Source organism: Bos indicus, chromosome 24 (assembly GCF_029378745.1).
Source record: "Bos indicus isolate NIAB-ARS_2022 breed Sahiwal x Tharparkar chromosome 24, NIAB-ARS_B.indTharparkar_mat_pri_1.0, whole genome shotgun sequence".
In the NCBI taxonomy this organism is placed as follows: domain Eukaryota; kingdom Metazoa; phylum Chordata; class Mammalia; order Artiodactyla; family Bovidae; genus Bos; species Bos indicus.
Window position 1 is genome coordinate 46,202,711 of NC_091783.1, and position 21,999 is coordinate 46,224,709.

General features: G+C 43.3%; 2 protein-coding genes and 1 long non-coding RNA gene across 5 annotated transcripts in view; 1 reads left to right on the plus strand and 2 right to left on the minus strand.

Moving 5' to 3' along the window:
- PSTPIP2 (proline-serine-threonine phosphatase interacting protein 2) overlaps positions 1–1,831 on the minus strand; it is a 113,277-nt gene extending 111,446 nt beyond the window's left edge. For all 3 annotated transcript variants that reach the window (XM_070778988.1, XM_019986806.2, XM_070778989.1), the window contains exon 1: positions 1,704–1,831. In XM_070778988.1, the coding sequence (XP_070635089.1) occupies positions 1,704–1,736 (33 nt within the window). In that variant the 5' untranslated portion in view covers positions 1,737–1,831. The remainder of the gene's footprint in view (positions 1–1,703) is intronic.
- Positions 1,832–2,291: 460 nt separating this feature from the next.
- On the plus strand, positions 2,292–9,344 carry LOC139179469 (uncharacterized). The gene is made up of 2 exons (XR_011563838.1): positions 2,292–2,744; positions 7,864–9,344. It is a non-coding gene; the product is annotated as an uncharacterized lncRNA (long non-coding RNA).
- Positions 9,345–11,804: 2,460 nt separating this feature from the next.
- ATP5F1A (ATP synthase F1 subunit alpha) lies at positions 11,805–20,688 on the minus strand. The gene is made up of 12 exons (XM_019986742.2): positions 20,535–20,688; positions 18,956–19,034; positions 17,561–17,730; positions 15,533–15,706; positions 15,278–15,444; positions 14,925–15,073; positions 14,434–14,585; positions 14,110–14,334; positions 13,491–13,598; positions 13,238–13,382; positions 12,149–12,299; positions 11,805–12,010 (listed from the first exon to the last, which is right to left on the minus strand). The coding sequence occupies exons 1-12, from the start codon at positions 20,592–20,594 to the stop codon at positions 11,929–11,931; spliced, it is 1,662 nt and encodes a 553-aa protein (XP_019842301.2). The 5' UTR covers positions 20,595–20,688; the 3' UTR covers positions 11,805–11,928.
- Between the last annotated feature and the right edge of the window lie 1,311 nt (positions 20,689–21,999).

A 21,999-nucleotide genomic window follows, 5' to 3' on the forward strand; every position in this document is an offset into this window, starting at 1 on the left:
TACTCATTCGACAGCTATCAGCTGAGATCTCACTGGCATCAGCCCGTGCAAGGGGCAGTGGCACTGAAAGCCAGACAACAGCTGTCTACAAGGTGCTCACATGCTTGCAGGCCCCCAACCTCAAAACTATAAAGGACAAAAACTATGAAGGAATACAACATGCACTATCGGGCGCAATCAGGAAGGGCTTCCCTGAAGAGAAGACACTGGGCAGAGACCTGAAAACTGAATGCTACATATTGAGGGGAAGAAAAACAGGGCTCTCTGTGCTGTTTTTTTCCCACAGCGCCTGGCATGGGACCCAGAGATCCTTTATTCCACCAAAGAATTCACAGGCCTCCTCCAGGGGCCAGCTCCAAGGCCATGCACCCTCTCTGTGAAGCTGCTTGGGGTGAGAGGACCATACCCCACAGGTAGGCATTGCCTAAGGAGAACCCCAAAAACTCCAGGAAAAGGGACTTCTCAAGGCAGAGTGTAAACTGTGTCCCCCAGGTCACAGGGCCAAGTTTCTCTATGTAGCACTCTCCATGGGGGACAGGAACTTGTTAGGCGCTATGAGGCTAAAGGGGGAGCCATCAGGGTTGCTTTCCTTTCAGCTTCCCTGATAGCTCAGTTGGTAAAGAATCTTCCTGCAATGCAAGAGACCCCAGTTCAATTCCTGGGTCAGGAAGATACTCTGGAGAAGAGATAGGCTACCCACTTCAGTATTGGGCTTCCCTTGTGGCTCAGCTGGTAAGGAATCCGCCTGCAATGTGGAAGACCTGGATTCAATCCCTGGGTTGGAAAGATCCCCTGGAGAAGGGAAAGGCTACCCACTCCAGTATTCTGGCCTGGAGAATTCCATGGACTGTAGTCCATGGGGTCGCAAAGAGTCAGACAGAGGGAGCAACTTTCACTTCACATCAGGATTGCAGGTAAGGAGATGGGGCGGCTTGGCAGCAGTAGCTCAGTCTGGAGACAAGCTGACTTTCTGCTCCTGCCTTAAAAGGATGAGGGTGGCTCCTCTAAATGAGGGGGTACAGACTGTTGAGGGGCACCTGGGGAGCGAGAGGACAGGGGGGAAGAGGACTGGACAGAGGAGAAGAGGACTGAACTGACGCCTCCTGGTTGGGCCCGTCCTCGGGCTCAGATGCCCCCACCAGCTCGCAGGATCTTACACACGCACCAGCCTCCCCCTAGATAGGGGGACAGGGGGCAAAGGCTGGCAGGGGCTCAGGAAACGGGGCTACGAGACCGGCAAAGCTTCTGCTAAAGAACCCCGCTAAAGTCTGCAGGCTCGGACAGGCTGTACATTTCCGCGGACCTGGAAAAGCCAAACAACCCGGCCAAGTTTACCGCACGTTCTCTGACCCACGTTACCCCCCAAATCTGCTCACAGCGGAGCCTCCGGGACCACCCTGCGACTGCCCCAGAACGGGTGGCTCCTCCCTTTGGGTCTCGGTTTCCCCAGGTGTGAGATGAGGGGTGAATGTCCCAGCTATAAGGCTACACCTGTCTGCGGTGACCCGGGGCGCGGACGGCCGAGGGAGACCCTGCGAACCGGACCCCGGGGACCCGCGGACGCGCGGCGGGCTGGGGGCAGCGCAGAGAGGGGCCGGCGGCGGCCATTCCGATCGGATTCTGCTCCGGACAGGGGCCCACGGCTCCCTTCAGGGCCCCCAGCTCCCAAGCCGGGCGATGGGCCCCTCGCCTCGCTGACTTACCCAAAAGTTCCCCTTGAACAGTGAGCCTGTCATGGCTGGCTAGCGAGCAGCGAGGAGAACCAGAGCAGGCGCGAGGGGACGAGGACTGTCAGGACCCGCCAGCCCGGCAGCGCACCCGAAACTAAGCCCCGCCCACGCCACCGCCAGCCCCGTCCCGCCCGGCGTCCCGCCCCGCCCCACACACAACCCATCTGCCCCGCCCCACACACTACCCATCTGCCCCGCCCCGCCTGCCCCGAGCCTCACCGCCCGGCCCCGCCCAGCTCCCCCGTTCCGCCCCGCCCCCGCGCTGCGCTCCGCCCTACCCAGCTTCCCCGCCCGACCTGCCCCGAACCGCAATAGCCCAGCTACCCTGCTCGGCCCCGCCCACGCCACCGCCTGCCCCGCCCACCCTCGTGCCCCGCCCTGGCCCGGCCCCCGCCCCGCCTAGCTCCCCCGCTCCGCCCCGCCCCACACCACCCATCCGCCCCGACCCGCCTGCCCCAGCCGCTTCGCCCGGCCCCGGCCCCGCCCCCACCCCCGCTCCGTCCCCAGAGCCCCGCTCCCCGGCCCCGCCCCCGCGCCAAGCACTCCCACACACACCCAGCGCCCCGTCCCGCTCCCCACACCCCTCAGCGGTCAGCAGCACCCAGCACCCCACACTCCTGCCCGAGCCGCGTCCCGGGTCTGCCCGCACCCTGCACTCGTCCCGCGCGGAAGAGAGAGGCGGCCCGCGGGTTAGACCCTGCGGTGTCAGGAGGCAGTCAGTTAGCCCTACGTCCCCCTACTTCAGGAGACCTTTAAAGATTGGAAGGAACCGATTCTGTCGCCTCCCCGAATTCGGCTCGGTTCCTGCCCACAGCTCCCTCCTCCTTTGACCCAGTTCCTGGCGGAGATATCCAGGCTCTGCGCGCTGGTGGAAGGAGCCCCCGTCGGATCCGAGGTGGTCCCTGGGACCGCGCGTGGCCTCCGTGAAGCCTGAGCACTGACAACGCTGTCGGCCGCGTCAGGTGTGGACGCTTCAGCTTGTGAAGTGCGGGATCCCAGAGGCACCCGCCACAGGTAAGCATGTTTTAGTCCAAAAGTCATGGAAAGGTCATTGGCCCTTGACTCCATGTCCTTCAGTGGGGTCCTTACAAGGTGTCCAGGAACTCAGCTCCTCCCCAACCCTTCCGCATTCTTATGATCCAGACCCAAGACCCTTCTCCACCAATCCCTCCATAAGTATGATGTCCCAGCGTCCTTCCTCTTCCTGCATTCTCCTAGTAGAACACCCTCGTAAACATAACCCAGGGCAAGTCAGACCCATCCCCGCTTTGCAGTGATAAGGCACTCTAGGACAAAGTACCTGCGCTACCTGTCCTGAACCAAAACTGAGGCCCACAGAGGCTGATTGACGTGGCCAAGATCACAAGGTATTTAAAGTATGAGGAGCTCGATTACAGCTCTGCCCCTCTAAACAGAATCAGAGCCAAAGATAGAGGTCATTCCTGAGGCAGATCCACTCAAGGAGGGGAGGATGAAGGTCAAGAGAGCCAGACCCCAGCCCCAGACCTGGAGAGGCAAACTGTGCCTCTGAGCAGCTTCTAGCTTGGGACAGACACAGTGAAGACAGCTGCTGGGGTGATTTGAAGGGCAGCTGGAAGGTTCGCCCTCACCCACCCCCGTGATGAAATCCCACGAAGAGTCATCTGCAAAAACAGAGATGGAGAGGTGGCCTTCAGTTCTGGGTCACTCCCAGGACATGCATCCATTCATCTGGTTGTTCAACTCTTTGGAAAGCAGTGAGGTTAGAAGGAAGAAAGGGAAGCCTGACAGCATCATCAGGGGCACCAGGAGAACAGGCTCAACAGGAGGGGTAAAAAATAGTGCCAACTGAGGAAATATGCTGAAGTGCCACAGATAGCATCAAGGTTTTTCCTGGGAGTTTTGCATATTTTGGAACAAATATTTTAAATATAATTCTAATTGTTTAAACTTTCATTTTTAACATTTTGTTTAACCTCTGAGGGTACATTGTACTTGATTTTCGTGGCTCAGATCCCACAAGGTCCCCGGAATTTTAACTCTCTTCCACCACCTGGTGGCAAGATTGGGAATTTCAAATGGTTGTCCACAGTCAGAAAACATTCCTCATTCATTCCTAATTTATAAACCTCATCACCTCAACACGTGTTAGGAATAAAAAGACAAGTAATATGGGGATTCTCCAGGCAAGAATACTGGAGTGGGTTGCCATTTCCTTCTCCAGGGGATCTTCCCAACCCAGGGATCGAACCTGGGTCACCTGCATCGCAGGCAAATTCTTTACCATCTGCACCACCAAGGAAGCCCCCAAGGGTCTATAACAAATTTGGGACATTTTACTAATGAAGTTAAATAACACTACTACAGCAATAACACTACTCCAGGAAGATACCCTGGAATAGGAAATGGCAACCCGCCCCAGTATTCCTGCCTGGAGACTCTCATGGACAGAGGAGCCTGGCAGACCAGTCCATGGGGTTGCAAAGAGTCAGACTACAGCAATTATGGAATAATGAATTTAATATAAACCACTGTTAACATTTTGGCATTATCTTTTTCAATAATATACATTTGCATGGTTGGCAGGCAGATTATTAACCTCTGGATCACCAGGGAAGTCCTACATTTGCATTTTTAAGCTTGTACTGTACAGATATGAGTCTTGCTTTTGTAACTTAACAATATTTCATTAGTATTTTCTAAAATCCTTTAATACACCTTTCCTAACATAAAGTTTGATAGCACATGGTGCTGGCTGAATGGACAGGACAGACACTCTTTCATGAAAAAATTGAAAATCTCTGTGAAAAGAAATTTTGCCTATTGCCAAAATTTTTAATGCTCCTTTTTTTTTTTTGCCACAAGCCTTGCAGTGAAAGCATTGAGTCCTAACCACTGGAGCCCCAAGGAATTTCCTAAGTGCTCCTAAGTTTTGATCCAACAATTCCATGTTAGAATTTATCCTCCAGATATCCTCATATGTGCAAAGTGAAATATGTATATAATTATTTATAGCAGCATATATATATATGCTTTTATATATATATATATATATATATATATATATATATATAGCGCCAGCATATAGCCAGCATGGTTATTCTGGCAAAAGATTTGAAAGAACTAAATGCTATCAGTGGAGGACTAGCTCAATAGATTGTAATATATGTATACAATTAAATCATATTCAAGCATTTAAAAAATGAGGAAGCTCTGTGTTTTGATATGGAACAATCACCAGCTATAAAGTAGGGGAAAAACAAGATGCGAAACAAACTGCCATTTGGGTAAGGAGGAAAGAGAATAGACACACGTGTTTTAAATACTCCTCTTATGCAGGGGTGAATGGGGCAGAGGGACACAGGAGGGAAGAAAACCCACTTTTCACTTCATGCTCTCTGGACCTCTGAGTTTATACAATGTGAGTGTATTTCAAACCTCCAACAAATTAAAAAGGAAAATCTTCAGTATCACTTTTTAACTTTTGCATAATTTCCCATCAAGTGGATATACCAATACTTTCTTAGCATTCTCTTAATGCTTTTAGAAATATTACTGATAAATATCTTTTACATAAATTTTTGTTAAAATTCCTCGTAATATTCACAGAAGCACTATTCACAATAGCCAAGACATGGAAACCTAAATGTCCAACGACAGATGAATGGATAAAGGTGTGGTACATATATACAATGGAATACTACTCAGCCATAAATAAGAATGAAATAATGCCATTTTCAGCAATATGGATGCCACTAGAGATTATCATACCAACTGAAGTCACAAAGAGAAAGACAAGTATGATACCACTTATATGTGAAATCTAAAATCTGACACAGACGAGCCTATCTACAAAACAGAACAGACTCGTGGACATAGAGAACAAACTAGTGGTTGTCAAGGGGGAGAGGTTTGGGGAGGGATGGAGTGGGAGGGTAGGGTTAGCAGATTTAAGCTATTATACTGGAATGGATATACAACAAAGTCTTACCGAATACCACAGAGAACTATATTCAAATACCTATGATAAACCATAATGGAAAATTATTTTAAAAAAGAATGTGTGTGTGTTTATGTGTGTGTGTATATACACACACATATAACTGATTCACTTTGCTGTACTGCAGAAATTAACACAACATTGAAAATCAACTTACCTTAAAAAAGTTTCTCATAATCACAGGTTAAATAATATAATTTTAAAGTTTTTGAAATAAAGCTGTCAAATTGTTTTCCACAAGAGTTGTAAAGGAAAGGGAGGCTTCCCCAGAAGGAATTAGGGATCTTTCCCTTGAAATAGGATAAATGGATGGTGAGTGACAAAAATAACAAATGCCCACTAAAATCACTTTTCCTTTCACACTTTAAAAAGTCAGTCTGCATTCCTCTTCCTACTCTGCCAACTCGCCTTAGTTGTTCTTTCTTGAAGCACTGCCTGCTTCTTTTCTCTGCTCTCCTCACAAAGCCACGTTTCCCCATCAAAATTAAGTCCCAAATGCCCGTGTGTGGCCGTCAAGACCTTCCCTACCCTGACCTTTGCCACTTCACTCCCCGGCTTCCTCCCCTGTCCCCACCCTAGGCCAATCTGGCTTTTCTGCCACCCCAACTGTGCTGCTCCTTTGCAGGCTGCCTGGGTCTCTCTTCTCAAATTCTATCTCAGCACCACTTTCCCACCTTCTCCAGCCCTTAGTCTTCTCATTTCTTGAATTTCTAGAACGTGTCATCCTTATTACACTAACTAGCCCTTGATGAAATATGACATTTTTTCTCTAATTTCTGTTCCTCGTGGATAGCTTACCTCCCCAAGAAGACTGCAAAGCCCCCCAAGATAAGGATGCTATTTTCTTATGTACTCTCATGGATTAGACAATGATAGTACCAGACAGGGAATTCAACCAGCTCTCCCTGATCATTAACAGCAGTACTGGACTTCCTTGGTGACATGAAGGATAGGAACCCACCTGCCAATGCAGGGGACACGATCCCTAGTCTGGGAAGATTCCACATGCTATGGAGCAACTAAGCCCATGCCCCACAAATAATGAAGCCTGTGAGCCTAGAGCCCCAGCTCCACAAGAGAAACTACCTGTAGTGAGAAGCCTGCTCTTGGCAATGAAGAGTAGCCCCCACTTGCCACGACTAGAGAAAGCCTGTGCAGAGCAACAAGGACCCAGTGCAGCCAAAAATTAATTACTTAATTAAAAAAACAGCAGTCAGTACCAATTTTTACTTCAGTTCCCATAGCCTGATCCCTCCCTTCCAGGAGACAGGGGCAAACCTGGCCAAGGAGCTAAAGCCAGGATCTGAGAAGCAGGACCTGGCCAGGCAGGGGACAGAGGGCAGCAGTAAGTCAATGTCAAAAGCAGAGAGGTTGGATTTCATCACTAAGATTAGAAGCTGAGTAGATTCATGAGTGGAGCAGAGGGTCAAAACAAGACATGAATAGTATACAAAGCGAAAACTTCCAGGAGGCTTCAGTACCCAGGGGCTAGCTGTCTGCAACAAAGCACGGGTGAGGGTGGTCTGCCCTTTGTACTGTTGGGGCACAAGGCAGACCACCCCCAAAATACCCTCAGCGGCATGATTTTGAATGTTACTTAAGAAATTGCAAATCCAAGGAGGACACTGTAACACCTGTCTCCCTGAAATCAGGAAATAAACCTCCCATTTGAAAGGTCCCCTCTGTGTACCAGGAGGTTGAAAGACATCCTTACGGCAGAGATAGGAAATTCAGGGCCAAGAAGTCTGTATAAACAAAACTTGTTATGCTTCTTTTATTTACAAGCCCAAATCCAAACTCTGTTTAGACTCACTTACTAAGCACCCATAGTCTAAGTTTGTCCTGATAATTCCTCTCAAATTTATTGTCTAAAAAGCATAAAATTTACCTGCTTTAGCCATGTCTTATATCCCATTTCTGAGACCTCCATGTGCATCAATTAAAATTTGTTACTTCTCTCATTAATCTGTCTGGTGTCAAATTTATCAGTAGGCCAGTCAAATGCAGTGCGAGGGAAAAATTCCCCCTTCTTGACACCTTTTAAGTTTAGAATTTTCTTGAATGAAGGAACTCAGATGTGTTCCTGACTGAAGTAATTTAAAGGCGGAAAAACTTTGATATTCACTGTTACATAAGACAACCTACTGTCTATAGGGCTTTTTTCAACAGAAGCCACCTTTTCAGACAGACAAGCTGAAGAACAGAAGAGGACTTCCTGGTGGCCCAGTGGTTCAGAATCCACTTGCCAATGCAGGGGACACAGACTGATCCCTGGCCCAGGAATATCCCACATACAGCGGGGCAACTAAGCCCAAGAACCACAACTACTGAAGCCCGTCTGTGCTACAACCCGTGCTATGCGACAAGGGAAGCCATCACAATGAGAAGCCCAAGCACTACAACTACAGTAGCCCTTGCTTATCCAAACTAGAGAAAGCCCGCAATGCAGCAACAAAGACCCAGTGTGGCCAAAAAAAAAAAAAAGAGGAAATTTATGGTACTTTTACCCTGTTAAGAACTCATATCCAGCATGTACATAATGTACATGTATGGTGTGTGTGTGTGTGTGTGTGTATAAAACTTGTAAAATCTAGAAGAAAAATAAAAAACCAAGACTTTCTAGAGCTTATTGGATTATAATTCAAAGTACAAAATAATTAACCATGAATTTATACTGACATAAGTAGGTAACTGAATATATAAACAATACGTAAATCTTTTGTGCAGAAAAATTTCAAGTATAACTGAATCACTTTGTTGTACACCTAAACTAACACCAATATTGTAAATCAACTGTAAGACAGAGGATGAGATGGTTGGGTAGCATCACCAACTCAATGGACATGAGTTTGCGCAAACTGGGAGGTTAGTGAAGGACAGGGACGCTGTCCTTCATGCTGCAGTCCATGGGGTCGCAAAGTCAGACACAACTGAGCAACTGAACAACATAAAACAAGTTTTCCTCTAGCCAAAAGTCAATCCATCCACAAACTCCTCCAGGTCTACCAGTAGGTTATTTTATCTACTGCATTCAGTGTGTGTTTCTGTGTAGTAACTGCACAATATTTACGAAGTCATTAAATGTTTTTTGCCCTCCCACCGTAACTCTGTTAAATAACCTAAATGAAATGGTACTTGTCTTGCTCACTTTGCATGTTCTTTAGTGTTAATCTCAACAGTTGATGCTCAATAAACTAAGCACTATTTAAATATGCCTATCTTAATATTCCTATAAATTATACCCTTGAAAGAGACATGAGACTTCACTTTATTATCAAAAGATTTTAAAACGTAAATCTGAAAGCCATAAAACCTCAAATTTCAAAGGTCAAGTACCTTTTAAGACATTTACCACTCCTCTATAAGCTGTACAAAATACATTTGGACAGGCCACTTGGCTGCCACACAGGAAGGCCGTTAGGCAAAGTATTCAGGCCTGCCTGTCCAGAAGATTCAGGTGCCCATGAGGTAACCCATCACATTAGTTTGAGTGGTTTTAAAAAAACTGCACTTGAGTCTCAGAATTTGCTGCTCCTGGTTCATTGCTGTAATTTTTTTTTGATGTATAACATAACCACATTTAACAATGTATTCCAGTATCAAAGAGCAAAGTTCAACAATGCAAACCACAATTATTGCACCAACCTAACATTACAATCACAAACAATGCATTATATGTAAGCGATTCCTCTTTCAATATCACTGAGCCTACCCTGTGTTGTAACTAGAATACAGAACAGGCATTTGACAGCTCTAGTTTTCTTCCTATAAAGAAACGACAAATGGTTTCTGTTGGATCCTTTCCAATAGAGATTTCAGCAAGATAGAAACAAAGCTTCTTAACTAGAAGGAGCTACAGCAAAGTACATTTCACGTGGGAAGTTTCACATCATCCTTCAGAGATTCCAGCACAGAATGAGGTGTTCAGCAACCAGGGCATAAACAGCATCACTTCAAATTCCTTCCTAGCTCTAGGGTTTGTTAAAGTTATCAGGCTATTTTAATAGTTTTAAAAAGTTTCAGGTTACTGAAGTAATGTGAATCTTTGCTCAGTCTTCACATTAACACACCTCCATGACACCAGTATAAACTCTTCAGAAACTCATGTTTGTACAAGGCACAGGAGTAAAACACCTGGGAGCTGTTCCATACCTATCAGATGTGTGAAATCAGCTCCAGTTAAATGATGGCCTTTTCTGGGCTTGAGTTTAAACCGAGTTCAGGCGTTCTGGAACTTACAAACAGGTGATACTTGAATCACACAGGCAGAACTCTTCTCATCACTATGATGAACAACTATAGTTATTCAGCGACTAAGTATACCTGAAAGATTGAAGGCAGGAAGAGGAGACGGCAGATGAGATGGCCAGATGGCTTGCTCAATGGACATGAGCCTGAGCAAGCAATAAAATGAGCTGATCTTTAGGTAAATAAAATGAGGGAAAGGGCCACAACTCTTAATCCACATGATCAAAGACTTAAATGACTTTCCAAATTCATACAGCTTATGAACAGAAACTGGCCTACATGAGCAAACTCACAAACTCTTTCCACATGGCACACTTGGTATGTCTCATTACCATCAGACAAATCAAACTACAACTGTTCAGGGACTTCCTTAGTGGTGCAGTGGATCAGAATCCACCTGCCACTGCAAGGTACACGGGTTCAATCCCTGGGCCATGAAGAGTGCACATGCAGCAGAGCTAGGCCCATGCTCTACAGTGCACCCGCCTAGAGCCTGTGCAAGAGCCCATGCACTGCAACTGGAGAAAGCCCGAGCCAACCAACAAAGACCCAATGCAGTCAAAATATTTTTTAAAAACTAGATCTCAAAATATTCTTATACAGATTCTGAGAGGAAGGTAAAAATAAACATTTTTGCTTTCTTCAGCTGTCATAAGCAAAATTTCTCTTTATCCCAAATCATAATCTATACTGTAATGATAAATATGGGTGTGTAGTGTGTCCACATGCAAAATTCTTAACTACTGGGTGAAATCAATAGATCACATACATAATGTAAAAATGGCACAATGAAAACCGCAATATACAATTGACAGAAGAAATAAAGTCAGCTGCTTTTAGAGAGCAGAAAGTTGGGGGTAGACAAACAACGGATGGCCCTTTTTTCATCAACAGCCCTGTCCTTGATTCGCCTATGGTACCCAGTTTGTTTCGGTTTGCTGTGAAGGGTTTGTGTCTTTCTTTTTGGTTGGGGGGAGGACAATCTACCACTGGACCACCAGGGAAGTCCCATGTGAAGATATTTTTTAGATGATTAACTCTTTAATAAGAAAGCATTAGACTTTGAGTGAACTCCATTACTCTCCATAAGGGCGGGTCTCATTGCCATTGAAAGACCTGAGGTCTACTGTGGGAGAAGGAATTGTACCTCCAAATGGAACACTTCCCTAAGTCTCCAACCTGCCCACCTACCCTTTCAAATTTGCCAACACCATAATCTCTGTACACAACTACACTTATGTTTCATTTCTTGAGAACTCTAATACGTGAATTAAGCTCTTAGGTGACAGCAAACCTTCACAACTCTTAACAGAAAATAGTTACCTCTGTGACTGTAAAAATTTCCTAAATAAGACCAAACAGGCTAACCATGAAAACCTGATCACTTCATAATTAAGAACTGCAGTGTATGAAAGCTATTTTAAAGCAAAGATATTGACATGTTCACAACTTTATTCATTCTGATACCTACTTTTGCAATTTTTGTCCTAATATTTTATTCTGCACTTAGCATTTTTTTTCATTTCTTTGAAAACCTTAGTTGCCCTATTTTTTTTTTTTTTTTTTTTTTTTTACTGATTACAGTACCTCTTCATGCAGATCAGTCTCCTGGGCAGAGAAGCCAGTCAGGCTTTTCACATTATCAAATATGAACTTTGCCTCTTATGGCCAGTTAGTGAATTTCTCTTTAATCAATCAAAAAACACTCTGGAATCGTGCAAAGAACTCAGTCATAAATATTATGTAGGCCTGCTAACTTTAATAAAGTAAAAAAAGCTAAGAAACATATTTACCAATTCCTCAAAGTAATCTCAGTTCTTTTAAAGAATCAATCTATAGAAAACCACCAAGCAACATGGAACCTTTATTTTAATGTGATTACTGTACATCTGCAGTATTGGAGTAATCCGAATGGAACTAGAAGAAACAATGACAAAACCAAACTGGCATTTGATGTGAATCCACAGGAGTTTAAGCTTCAAATCCAGCCAAGAAGTTTGTTACAATCTCTTTCAGCTTTGCATCTGACTCTTCTGAGATCTTTCCATCGGTCCTATTTGAAAACAAAAGCAGATCAGTTGTGACCTGGGCAAAAATTCAATGACTAACCTAATTACAGAATTCAAAAGAATTTTAACAAGACTTTTCATTTTAAAGCTTACAAAAAAGGAGACATCAGTTATGTTCATACCTGATTTTGCCCAACAGGGCCTGATGTTGGCTGATAACGTGAGACAAGAAAGCATTCTCAAATTTTGTGATCTTGCTGGGCTCCAGCTTGTCAAGATACCCCCTGACACCCGCATAGATAACAGCCACTTGCTCTTCAATAGCCATGGGAGCTGAAAAGAAAGAAGTAAGTTGCTCAACAAATGCATGCCATTGTTTCCAGAGTTAGAGAAACTTATTTTTTTCACAAATTATTAACATGTCTTCATAGATCATGGAATTTCACAAGTAGAAATTCCATTATTAGTACTCCTTCCCACCTCCCTGGAGAAACAGTTTTTCCCCTTATTGGTAAGCCTTGAAGTACAATCTTTGCACTTATTCCATGAGCACCATCCATCACCCAACAGGACTGTCTGGGGTAAAAATAACTTGCTCAAATTTTATAATAAGATAATATACATTTTTTGGCTGCACCACATAGCTTGCGAGATCTTAGTTCCCCAATCAGGGATAGAAGCCAGGTCCTTGGCAGTGAGTACAGAGGTCCTAACCACTGGACCCCTGGAGAATTCCCAATACTAACGTTCTTTATTAGTTACTCTTTATTAATTATTAGTTTATTAGTTATCTATTAGTTATCCCTTGTGGCTCAGCTGGTAAAGAATCCCCTGCAATATGGGAGACGTGGGTTCAAATCCCTGGGTTGGGAAGATCCCCTGAAGGAGGGAAAGGCTACCCACTCCAGCACTGTGGCCTGGCGAACTCCATGGACTGCATAGTCCATAGGGTCGAAGAGTTGGATATGACTGAGCGACCTTCACCTTCAACATTCTTTTAAATCTGCCAGATTCCACACGTATATAGCCAAGGAAATGGTAGGGAGACATAGAATCTACTATGTCTTAATTTCCAAAAGAAAGGTATTATTATACCCTTCCTAGCAATTCCATTGAAATGATGACTGTAATTAATTAAAACAGGTATCAATCACATTCAAAAGGCAACATCTTTAATCAAAGGTAATGGCACATACTACAGTTTGTAAGGAGCTATGTGATATTCCCAGGTCCTAACACAGAGTAGGAACTTGACCAAATGTACAACTCACAATACTGTCCCTGCTTGAGCAGCTCAGTCAAACGCACACCACGACTCAAGAGTTGTTGAGTGGCAGCATCAAGGTCAGAACCGAACTGGGCAAAAGCAGCAACCTCACGATACTGAGCCAACTCCAGTTTCATAGTACCTGCCACCTGAAACAGAAATGGTTAACTCAAACAATACAAAAATACTTCAATGACACAGACCACCACACAAATACATTTTTATTTTTAACCTAATGACAAAGTGATACAAATTACCTGTTTCATGGCCCTGGTTTGGGCAGCAGATCCGACACGGGACACAGACAAACCAACATTAATGGCAGGGCGGATACCTTTGTAGAACAATTCTGTTTCCAAGAAGATCTACAATGTAAGGAAAATACAGAGGCATATTAGCAAGCTTAAAGAAATCAATTATTTTCACAATTAAGTCACTATAGCAAAAACTGAAGCCCCAAAACCAAAGAATGCTAAATGGCTTCTTATCCTAAAGAGCTCCTTAAATCTTTCACAACTCAAAATCATCCTGTATATTCCATTGCGGAGATGAGGAGACGTGAGATGCGAAAAAATTAGGTACCATATTTACAGTAAAACTTAAATTGGTGATTTAAGTGATGTGATCTCTCTAGGATTTGCTTCAAAATTACACACAAGAGAACCGTGGGGAAAAAGAAAGCAAGAATGAAGTATACTATACCATCAATACATAAATAGGTGGGATATGTGGGGTTTCATTATACTATTCTCTTTACAATTGAGGTTTTCCATAACGAGAAGTAAAAGGAATTTAACAAATTAGTTCAAAACTACCAGTCTCAATTACTGCCTTGAAATCACCCAAAGTTTTCATATTTAATCATAAAAATAATACCTGTCCGTCAGTGATGGAAATGACATTTGTTGGAATGTAAGCAGACACATCACCAGCTTGTGTTTCGATGACTGGTAGAGCAGTCAAGGAGCCACCACCAAAAGCATCGTTCATTTTAGCTGCTCTCTCCAGGAGTCGGGAGTGCAGGTAGAATACATCACCAGGATAGGCCTCACGACCAGGGGGTCGGCGGAGCAGCAGAGACATCTGACGATAAGCAACCGCCTACAGTATAGAAAAGTGTGCACCTATTAGACAGGAGCTACATTTGTCAACTACCACATACAAACATATAAACATGTCTAAAAACACATTTCTTTTGACCTGTTTGGATAAGTCATCATAAATGATCAAAGCGTGTTTGCCATTATCCCTAAAATATTCTCCCATTGAACATCCAGAATAAGGAGCCAAGTACTGAAGTGGGGCAGCATCTGAAGCAGTAGCTGAAACCACAATGGTATACTTCATGGCATCTGAGAAGAAAATAAACATTAAGTTTTACATGATTATTAATACTATGATTTTAAATTAGAGGCTACTAGAATAAAAATTAAGCACTTTACTACTGTCATTACTATTAAGATTACCCAGTCTAATAGCTTCTACTTTAAAGAAACTAACAAAACCTTCAGTTTACTGCTGCTTTATACTACCGATATAATTTTTTACTTCTTACTTTTGTATTGACTTGTATTAGTAGAAATTTGAGTTCATTAGGGAGTAATTAAAATCAGACTTCATTAATAAGCATAAGCTAGTCTAAGATTTGCAGCATCCCAGATAACTCCAATGAGACTGAAATTCCTTAATACCTGCATCTGTAAGTCTCTTCACCAACTGGGCAACAGTGGATCTCTTTTGACCAATAGCAACATAGATACAGTACAGCTTCTTCTTTTCATCAGTTCCATCATTGAATCGTTTCTGGTTAATGATTGTGTCAATTGCAATTGACGTTTTGCTTTAAGAAAAAATAAACAAACATAAACCTTACTGAGTACTTCAAAGAATTCCCCAACTTAAATTCCACTACAAGTTACTCTCATATTACAGTCTACTCTCGCCGTATAGTCCAAGTATTAATATCTACCATTCCAAGTCTAAAAGTAACCTTTCAATAGAGCATGTTTTAGTTAGAACTTTTAACAAGCTGTTAAGTCTTTACCCAGTCTGTCGGTCACCAATAATCAGCTCACGCTGACCACGACCAATCGGCACCAAGCTATCCACAGCCTTAATGCCAGTTTGCATTGGTTCCCTCACAGAGATTCGAGGAATGATCCCAGGGGCTTTCAAGCCAACTCGTCTTCGGGCCTTGGAACCAATTGGACCCTGTTAAACAGTAAGAAGAAACCCCAGAACAATCAATTTGGCTCTTTGCTTTGAAGCTACAACCAAATCCAATAAATGTTAAACCTACCTTTCCATCAATGGCATTACCAAGGGCATCAACTACACGACCCAGCAGCTCCTCGCCGACTGGAACATCTACAATAGCCCCAGTTCTCTTCACAATATCTCCTTCCTTAATAAGTTTATCATTTCCAAACACGACAACACCAACATTGTCAGGCTCCAAGTTCAAAGACATACCCTACACAAAAGACATAATTGAACATCCATGAAGTCTGAGTGGCACTTCTTCCCATATACCTACACTACATATGAAAATGGAAGGGGGAGCAATACCAACTTTTCAGATCTGGTTCACTTCTATTTTACCACCAAACAATCTTCAGTAAACACTTGTCAAGTTCCCTCGAATAATCAGAGTTTAAAATTATAAGCCAAACATGCACCTTACCACATCCTCTAAAAACTAAAATAAGCAAGGAAATTGAACTGCTTAAGCTTCTTCCACTGCATTTCCTTTGACTACAGTTTTTGAATGGGGTGACCAGTATGAAGTAAAGTGTCAGGGTCAACTAGGAAGACACACTTGATTTACATCTATGAGAACTCATAAACAATCTTTTTTAAAGATTATCTAGTAAGAACCTATACCCATCAAGTCAGTAAAAAATTAAATTAAAAGCTACCTAATCAAGAACAAATCTGTACAACAGAACAGTGCTGGGTCATCTCATCGAATTTCAAAATGGTAAGATTTCAGGTCCCTAGCTCATACATTGGAGAAGGCAATGGCACCCCACTCCAGTACTTTTGCCTAGAGAATCCCATGGACTGAGAAGCCTGGTAGGCTGCAATCCATGGGGTCGCTAGAGTCGGACACGACTGAGCGACTTCACTTCCACTTTTCACTTTCATGCATTGGAGAAGGAAATGGCAACCCACTCCAGTGTTCTTGCCTGGAAAATCCCAGGGACGGGGGAGCCTGGTAGGCTGCTGTCTATGGGGTCGCACAGAGTCGGACACGACTGAAGCGACCTAGCAGCAGCAGTAGCTCATATATAATCAATGCAAAAAGGCTAGTCCAGGAACTGAATCTGGTCAATAAATAAAGCTCTCAAGAATTACAGAGTAAATATAGAGGAGTACCATGGAATGCCATTGCAGGTACACAATCTTTAGTCTAAATCTCTAATGTTCAACAGAGTAGCCACTAACATCATATGGCTATTTAAAATTGAAATTAGTAATTGCCCTGTTACCCAAGTCAGAGAAACTTCAGTAGTTACCGTATCCATATCTATAAAACATTTCCACATGGCAGAAGTTATTTCAGATAGTATCAGTCTGGACTCCTAGATTTTAAGTTAAATGAAAATGAGTTCCTCTATTTCAGCCTAACATTTCAAAGATACACACAACGATAGATCAAAGGGTAAATTTTTAGCCAAGGTCTGAGAGCTACCAATAAAACATTTGGCTCCATAATTAGTCTTTCACACCAACAGGTTCTTTTTCCATACTGGACACCAAATTCCACTGCCCCTGGTCCACCTGGATATCATACTCTGCTTTTGTCAGAGAACCCATGACTCCTACAACTTTGACTTCTCACCTTACTGGCCAACTACGATAATCTAATAGAAAAAAGCACACTTCTATTATTAGTGCTTCTGATAGCTATAACACTAGCTCACCTCTCAACAACAGGTCTACTCCTACAAGAAATACAAAGTCAATGACTTCCAACTTTCTGCCAAAAATGAATTTAACTAATCAAATGCTTTTATATAGAATGATCTTAACAGCTACGAACAGACTTGAGCTTTTCACAATCTGGCTGAAAATTTACCCAATTTTGTATTTCAGTGCTAATGGTTACAACTTATGTGTAAATCAGTCCAGAGAATAAAGTTTGGTTAACAAAAAAATTTACTCTTTTTCACAATCTATAGTAATGACAAACACAAAATCACTGAAGCAGATTCAGATTCAAAGTTAAAAAAAAAAAGATAATGTGACACAATCTCTGAACTACTAAATGAATAACTGAGGAAACACCAATGCTAAAACTATTAAATCTCATTTTACAATTTACCTTTAAACCTGAAGAAAACTCTACCATTTCTTCTGCTTGAACATTTCTTAGCCCATGTACCCGAGCAATACCATCACCAATACTTAAAACACGCCCAGTCTCTTCAAGGTCAACAGAGGTATCAGCTCCAAGAATACGCTCTTCAAGAATAGAGGACACCTCAGCAGTGCCTATTAAGAGAGGACAATTCCATTACAAAAAACAGCCTGGTCCAAAGATCTTTTCAAAACTCATTTCCCCAACAACATATAAACTATAGCTGTGATCAGAATAATCAAATTGTATTCTAAAGTTAACATTCTTTCAAAAAAGCTTGATACCTACCACTATGAAAACAAATTTAAGTGACTAAGAAAAAGCTTCACGAGACAAACATAAACCAGGTAAGGAGCTAATCAAATTAAGCAATCTCCCTAAAATAAATATTTTCTATCTCCTAATTCTTTGGTTTAATCTCTTAACAAATCTGAAACTTGAATTTTTTGGCTAAATTCTATAAAAAGTATATCTTAAAAGGCAACAGCTTAGGAATTCCCCGGCAGTCCACTGGCTAGGACTCCATGCTTTCAGTGCCAAGGGCCCAGGCTCAGTCCCTGCTGGGGAAAATAAGATACCACAAGTCACTCAGCCAAAAACAAAAACAAAAAAAAACCCAACTGTTTAACAAAAATATAAGTACTGATAGCCCTTGCCATTTTGAAAGTTCATTTACGTCACTTCACTTTGACAAAAAAGGGTAATTTCTTCTTCACACTTTAATCATTTCAGCCAAAGAAAAACTTCATTAGAACACCCACTTTCAAATAGTGATGAAAAGCTGTATTTCTCCCTTTCAAGGGAAGCATGTACTACATTCCTCATCTTGGCATACAGATGATACCTAACTATTTCAAAAGCCCTAATGCACATCTCAAAAAAATTTCCCAACCTACAGAATCTTAAGTTTACCTCCTGATTTCTCTATTGCATTTACAATGTGCAAATTCAGACTGCCAGGTATAGGTTACCAGTTCCTGTTTTTGAAACACATAAAAACTACTTGTCTTTTCCCAATGTCTATTAGGAAAGGGTTCATAGGTCAGAAAGGAGCCTACCACCTGACATATACTGATAAGGACCAAGAAGCATTCATCATGACAAAAAAAGAACCTGTGCTCCCATCAAGAGAAATAAATAATTATAGTTCATTTCACTAGAAGGGAACCTACCAAAATAGAGCTAAATGGCATATTATGGGTTCAGAATCTAAAATTCCACAGTAACTAAAATTGAGAAAAAAATTCACTAATGGAAAAAAATCCAAAAAATATTCCCAGCAGGTATGTAACCTACGTGACATTTTTCATTTAGTAACAAGGTAGTAAGTGTGGTCCAGACACAGAAATAATGACTTACCGGTCTTCTGCAGACGAGAGTTAGAGGCATGCAGGTTCCTTGCAGCAATGAAGGATGATCCCAAAGCATTTTTGGAGACCTAGTGCAAGAAATTTTCTTTAAAACTCTGATTTTTAAAAAAAGGCCTTTATAAAACTAGCAAGCTTAAACAAATGCAGGCTTAGTATGATTAAATTATCAGCACAAATAGTAACCACGTGAGAAAGCATTTATCAATATATGTGAAAATTTGTTAATGCAATTCCAGGTACACTGTAAGTACACTTAAAAAAAAAAAAAGCATATTCTAAAAAGCAACCACTAACAATGTATCTTTCCTTTTAAAGGCACCAGATAAATATTACTTTGACTTTAAATGTATTTCAATTGAGTTGTGGAAATCCTCAATTTTATAAACTGCTTTCTAAAAGGGGCAAATCTCAATAGATTTTCTATTCTAATCTTAAAAAGCCTCTAAACGTTGAGTTTGGTTAGAAACTAAGAGATATGGCAATATGCACTTCGTTTTCAAAAAAACTCCCTTCAACAAATCCTGCAGGAATCCGGACCCTCCTTCTTCAACTGTGGTTGGTCAAGGCATATTCTGAAGATGTTCCCTTCTACAGGACTAGGATGACTGTCCTTGAGTACTTCTTTTTTGTTTTTGTTAATAGAAATCCAAAATGTTATCAGCGGTTGTGTTAGGGCAGTAAATGGCCAATGAATTTATTCGGCTTTCCAAACTGAGATTACTCTCAAGATGAAAACACAAGTAAATGTCAAAACGTTTACATAACCTTTAGGGGTAATGTCCTTAACTTCAAGGGATTTTAGTGATGAAGGGCATTGACCTTCAAAAGAATCTCCCAACCTATATTCTATTTTACTTGAGTTTTCAATCACTAACATTCCTCAAGGATGAAATCTTAAAAACAAGTCAAAGCACCACCAACTAAAGTCTGCCAGTCTGAGACAATCTGGAAGCCAGCTCCTCCGCTGTCAGGGTGGCGCCGGCACTGAAATGCATATTTGCACCTATACGGTGTTTTCACGATCGTTTCACTATTCGGCACTAAGAGAGCGCATATTGAAGCATTCAGAAAGGCACCTTCACTTATTGCTTTTCTCTGAACCGACCTCGGGAGGAGGTGAAATGCCGGGGCCTGCTGACCTTCACGCAATGCTCCCTACCTTGCTTCAACCCGGGCTGACAACAGTGCTCTGACCTTCAGCGAGGAAGTCAGGAGAGTCAGTGGGACCCAGGCTCCCCGTTTCGGAGCAGGCCTCGGGAAACTAGCGCCCCAGCCCTGACTTTCATCGAAGGCCCCTCTCCGGCCTCTCGGACGAAGACTGGAATCGTCCCGAGGCGCCATCTCAAGACACCACGAAGGTCACTGTCTCCCCTGCAGCACCCTGCACCCTCCGGCACCGAGCGAAAGAGCCCTTCTCCGAGAGCCCAGGCCAGGCCGAGAGGCCAGCGGGGCAAGATGGCGCCGCCCGCCACAGCCCCTCACCCTCTGCACAGAAAGAGAGCCCGAGCCCATGCAATCGCCACCCGCCGCTGACTGGACCCTCCCTCCAGCCAGCCTCCCGTGCTCACCAGCCCCGCTCGCCGAGGGAGGGCGCGGGCCACGGCCGCGGCGACGCGCACGGACAGCATCTTCGCAGCTCCCCTTGAGGTGCTTCCTCCGCAGCCGCAGCCTCGAGACTGACTGGGACAAAATGGCCGAGCTGCGGGGAAGGTCAAAGCAGTCAGCCCACGTGACCCGGATGTACCGCCCCTCGCTTTCACCCCCGGACGCGAATCTGCCAGGGTGCGGGTGGGGGGTTAATTACTTTCTTCCTTTAAGTATCATTTTTAGATTTTGAACCTCCAACTGACTGATTAGACGTCCGCCAGCGTCGATCCAGGCACTGGTTACATATTCACTTTGATCTTTCTCATCGACCTTGTGGTTGCCCTGGGCGACCGCATGGTTATAGCGGAACTGGCTGAGAAGCAGTTTCCAGGCCGCATCCTGGTAGAAAAACGATGCTGCCGTCACCTTGTCCTGGGGCGCAGCTGGCTAGCTTGACCGTCGTGGGGGTTGACTGTGGCGGGTCCCGAAGATACAGCTATTAAACCTTGGTGATGTGGGTGCAATAGTTACTCTTCTTGGGCGTGTAGGCAGCAGAGCATTTCCTGCTGTGCGAATTAACGCGGATTAATCTTCAGATCGCTAGCCACACCCCCAGAGACTGAGTCAAAAACTGGGGGCAAGCTGAACGTTTGAAAAGCACCCTCACTGTGATAAGCACTCAAATTGAAGAATCGTAGTTCTTTTAGATTCGATCTGAAAGAATTATGTCTGCCAATTAGGGCAATGTTTAACATTAAAATGTTTAACAAGCAAAAATTTGAATAGAGTGGTTGCTAATCCTGGGAAGAATTGTCCAGAATCACTCCAGAGTGAGCTAGGGCTCAATTTTTCCTTTAAAAGTAGCTATTTTCATGACAGTATAGACACTACTTTTTCATTTGAAGTAAAACGGCAATGATGACAATAACTTTCTATACCTACCCAATGAAATCAGGGCAGGACTTTTGCTCCCCCCAAGGAGATTGTGTGTGTGTGTGTGTGTGTGTGTGTGTGTGTGTGTGTGTGTGTGAGAGAGAGAGAGAGAGAGAGAGAAAGAGAGAGAGAGAGAGATACTGAGATAATTGTGAAATGTGAAGAATTTGGGTTGGGAAGGAAAATGTTAGGTATTTTGTGATGCTTGTTGAGTCCTATCAGACTGCAACCCCATGGCCTGTATCCCACCAGGCTCCTCTGTCCATGGAATTTTTCCAAGCAAGAATACTGGAATGGGTTGTCATTTCCTCCTTCAGGGTATCTTCCCGACCCAGGGATCAAACTCCATGTCTTTTGTGTCTCCTGCATTGGCAGATGGATTTTTTTTTTTTTTACCACTGTGCCATTTTATGGCATTTTATGATAGTGGAGAGTATTTACATTAACTGCACTTGTAGCTGTTTTGAGAAGGATCTTTTAGCTTCATTCACCAAATTCTGGCTTATACCCCAA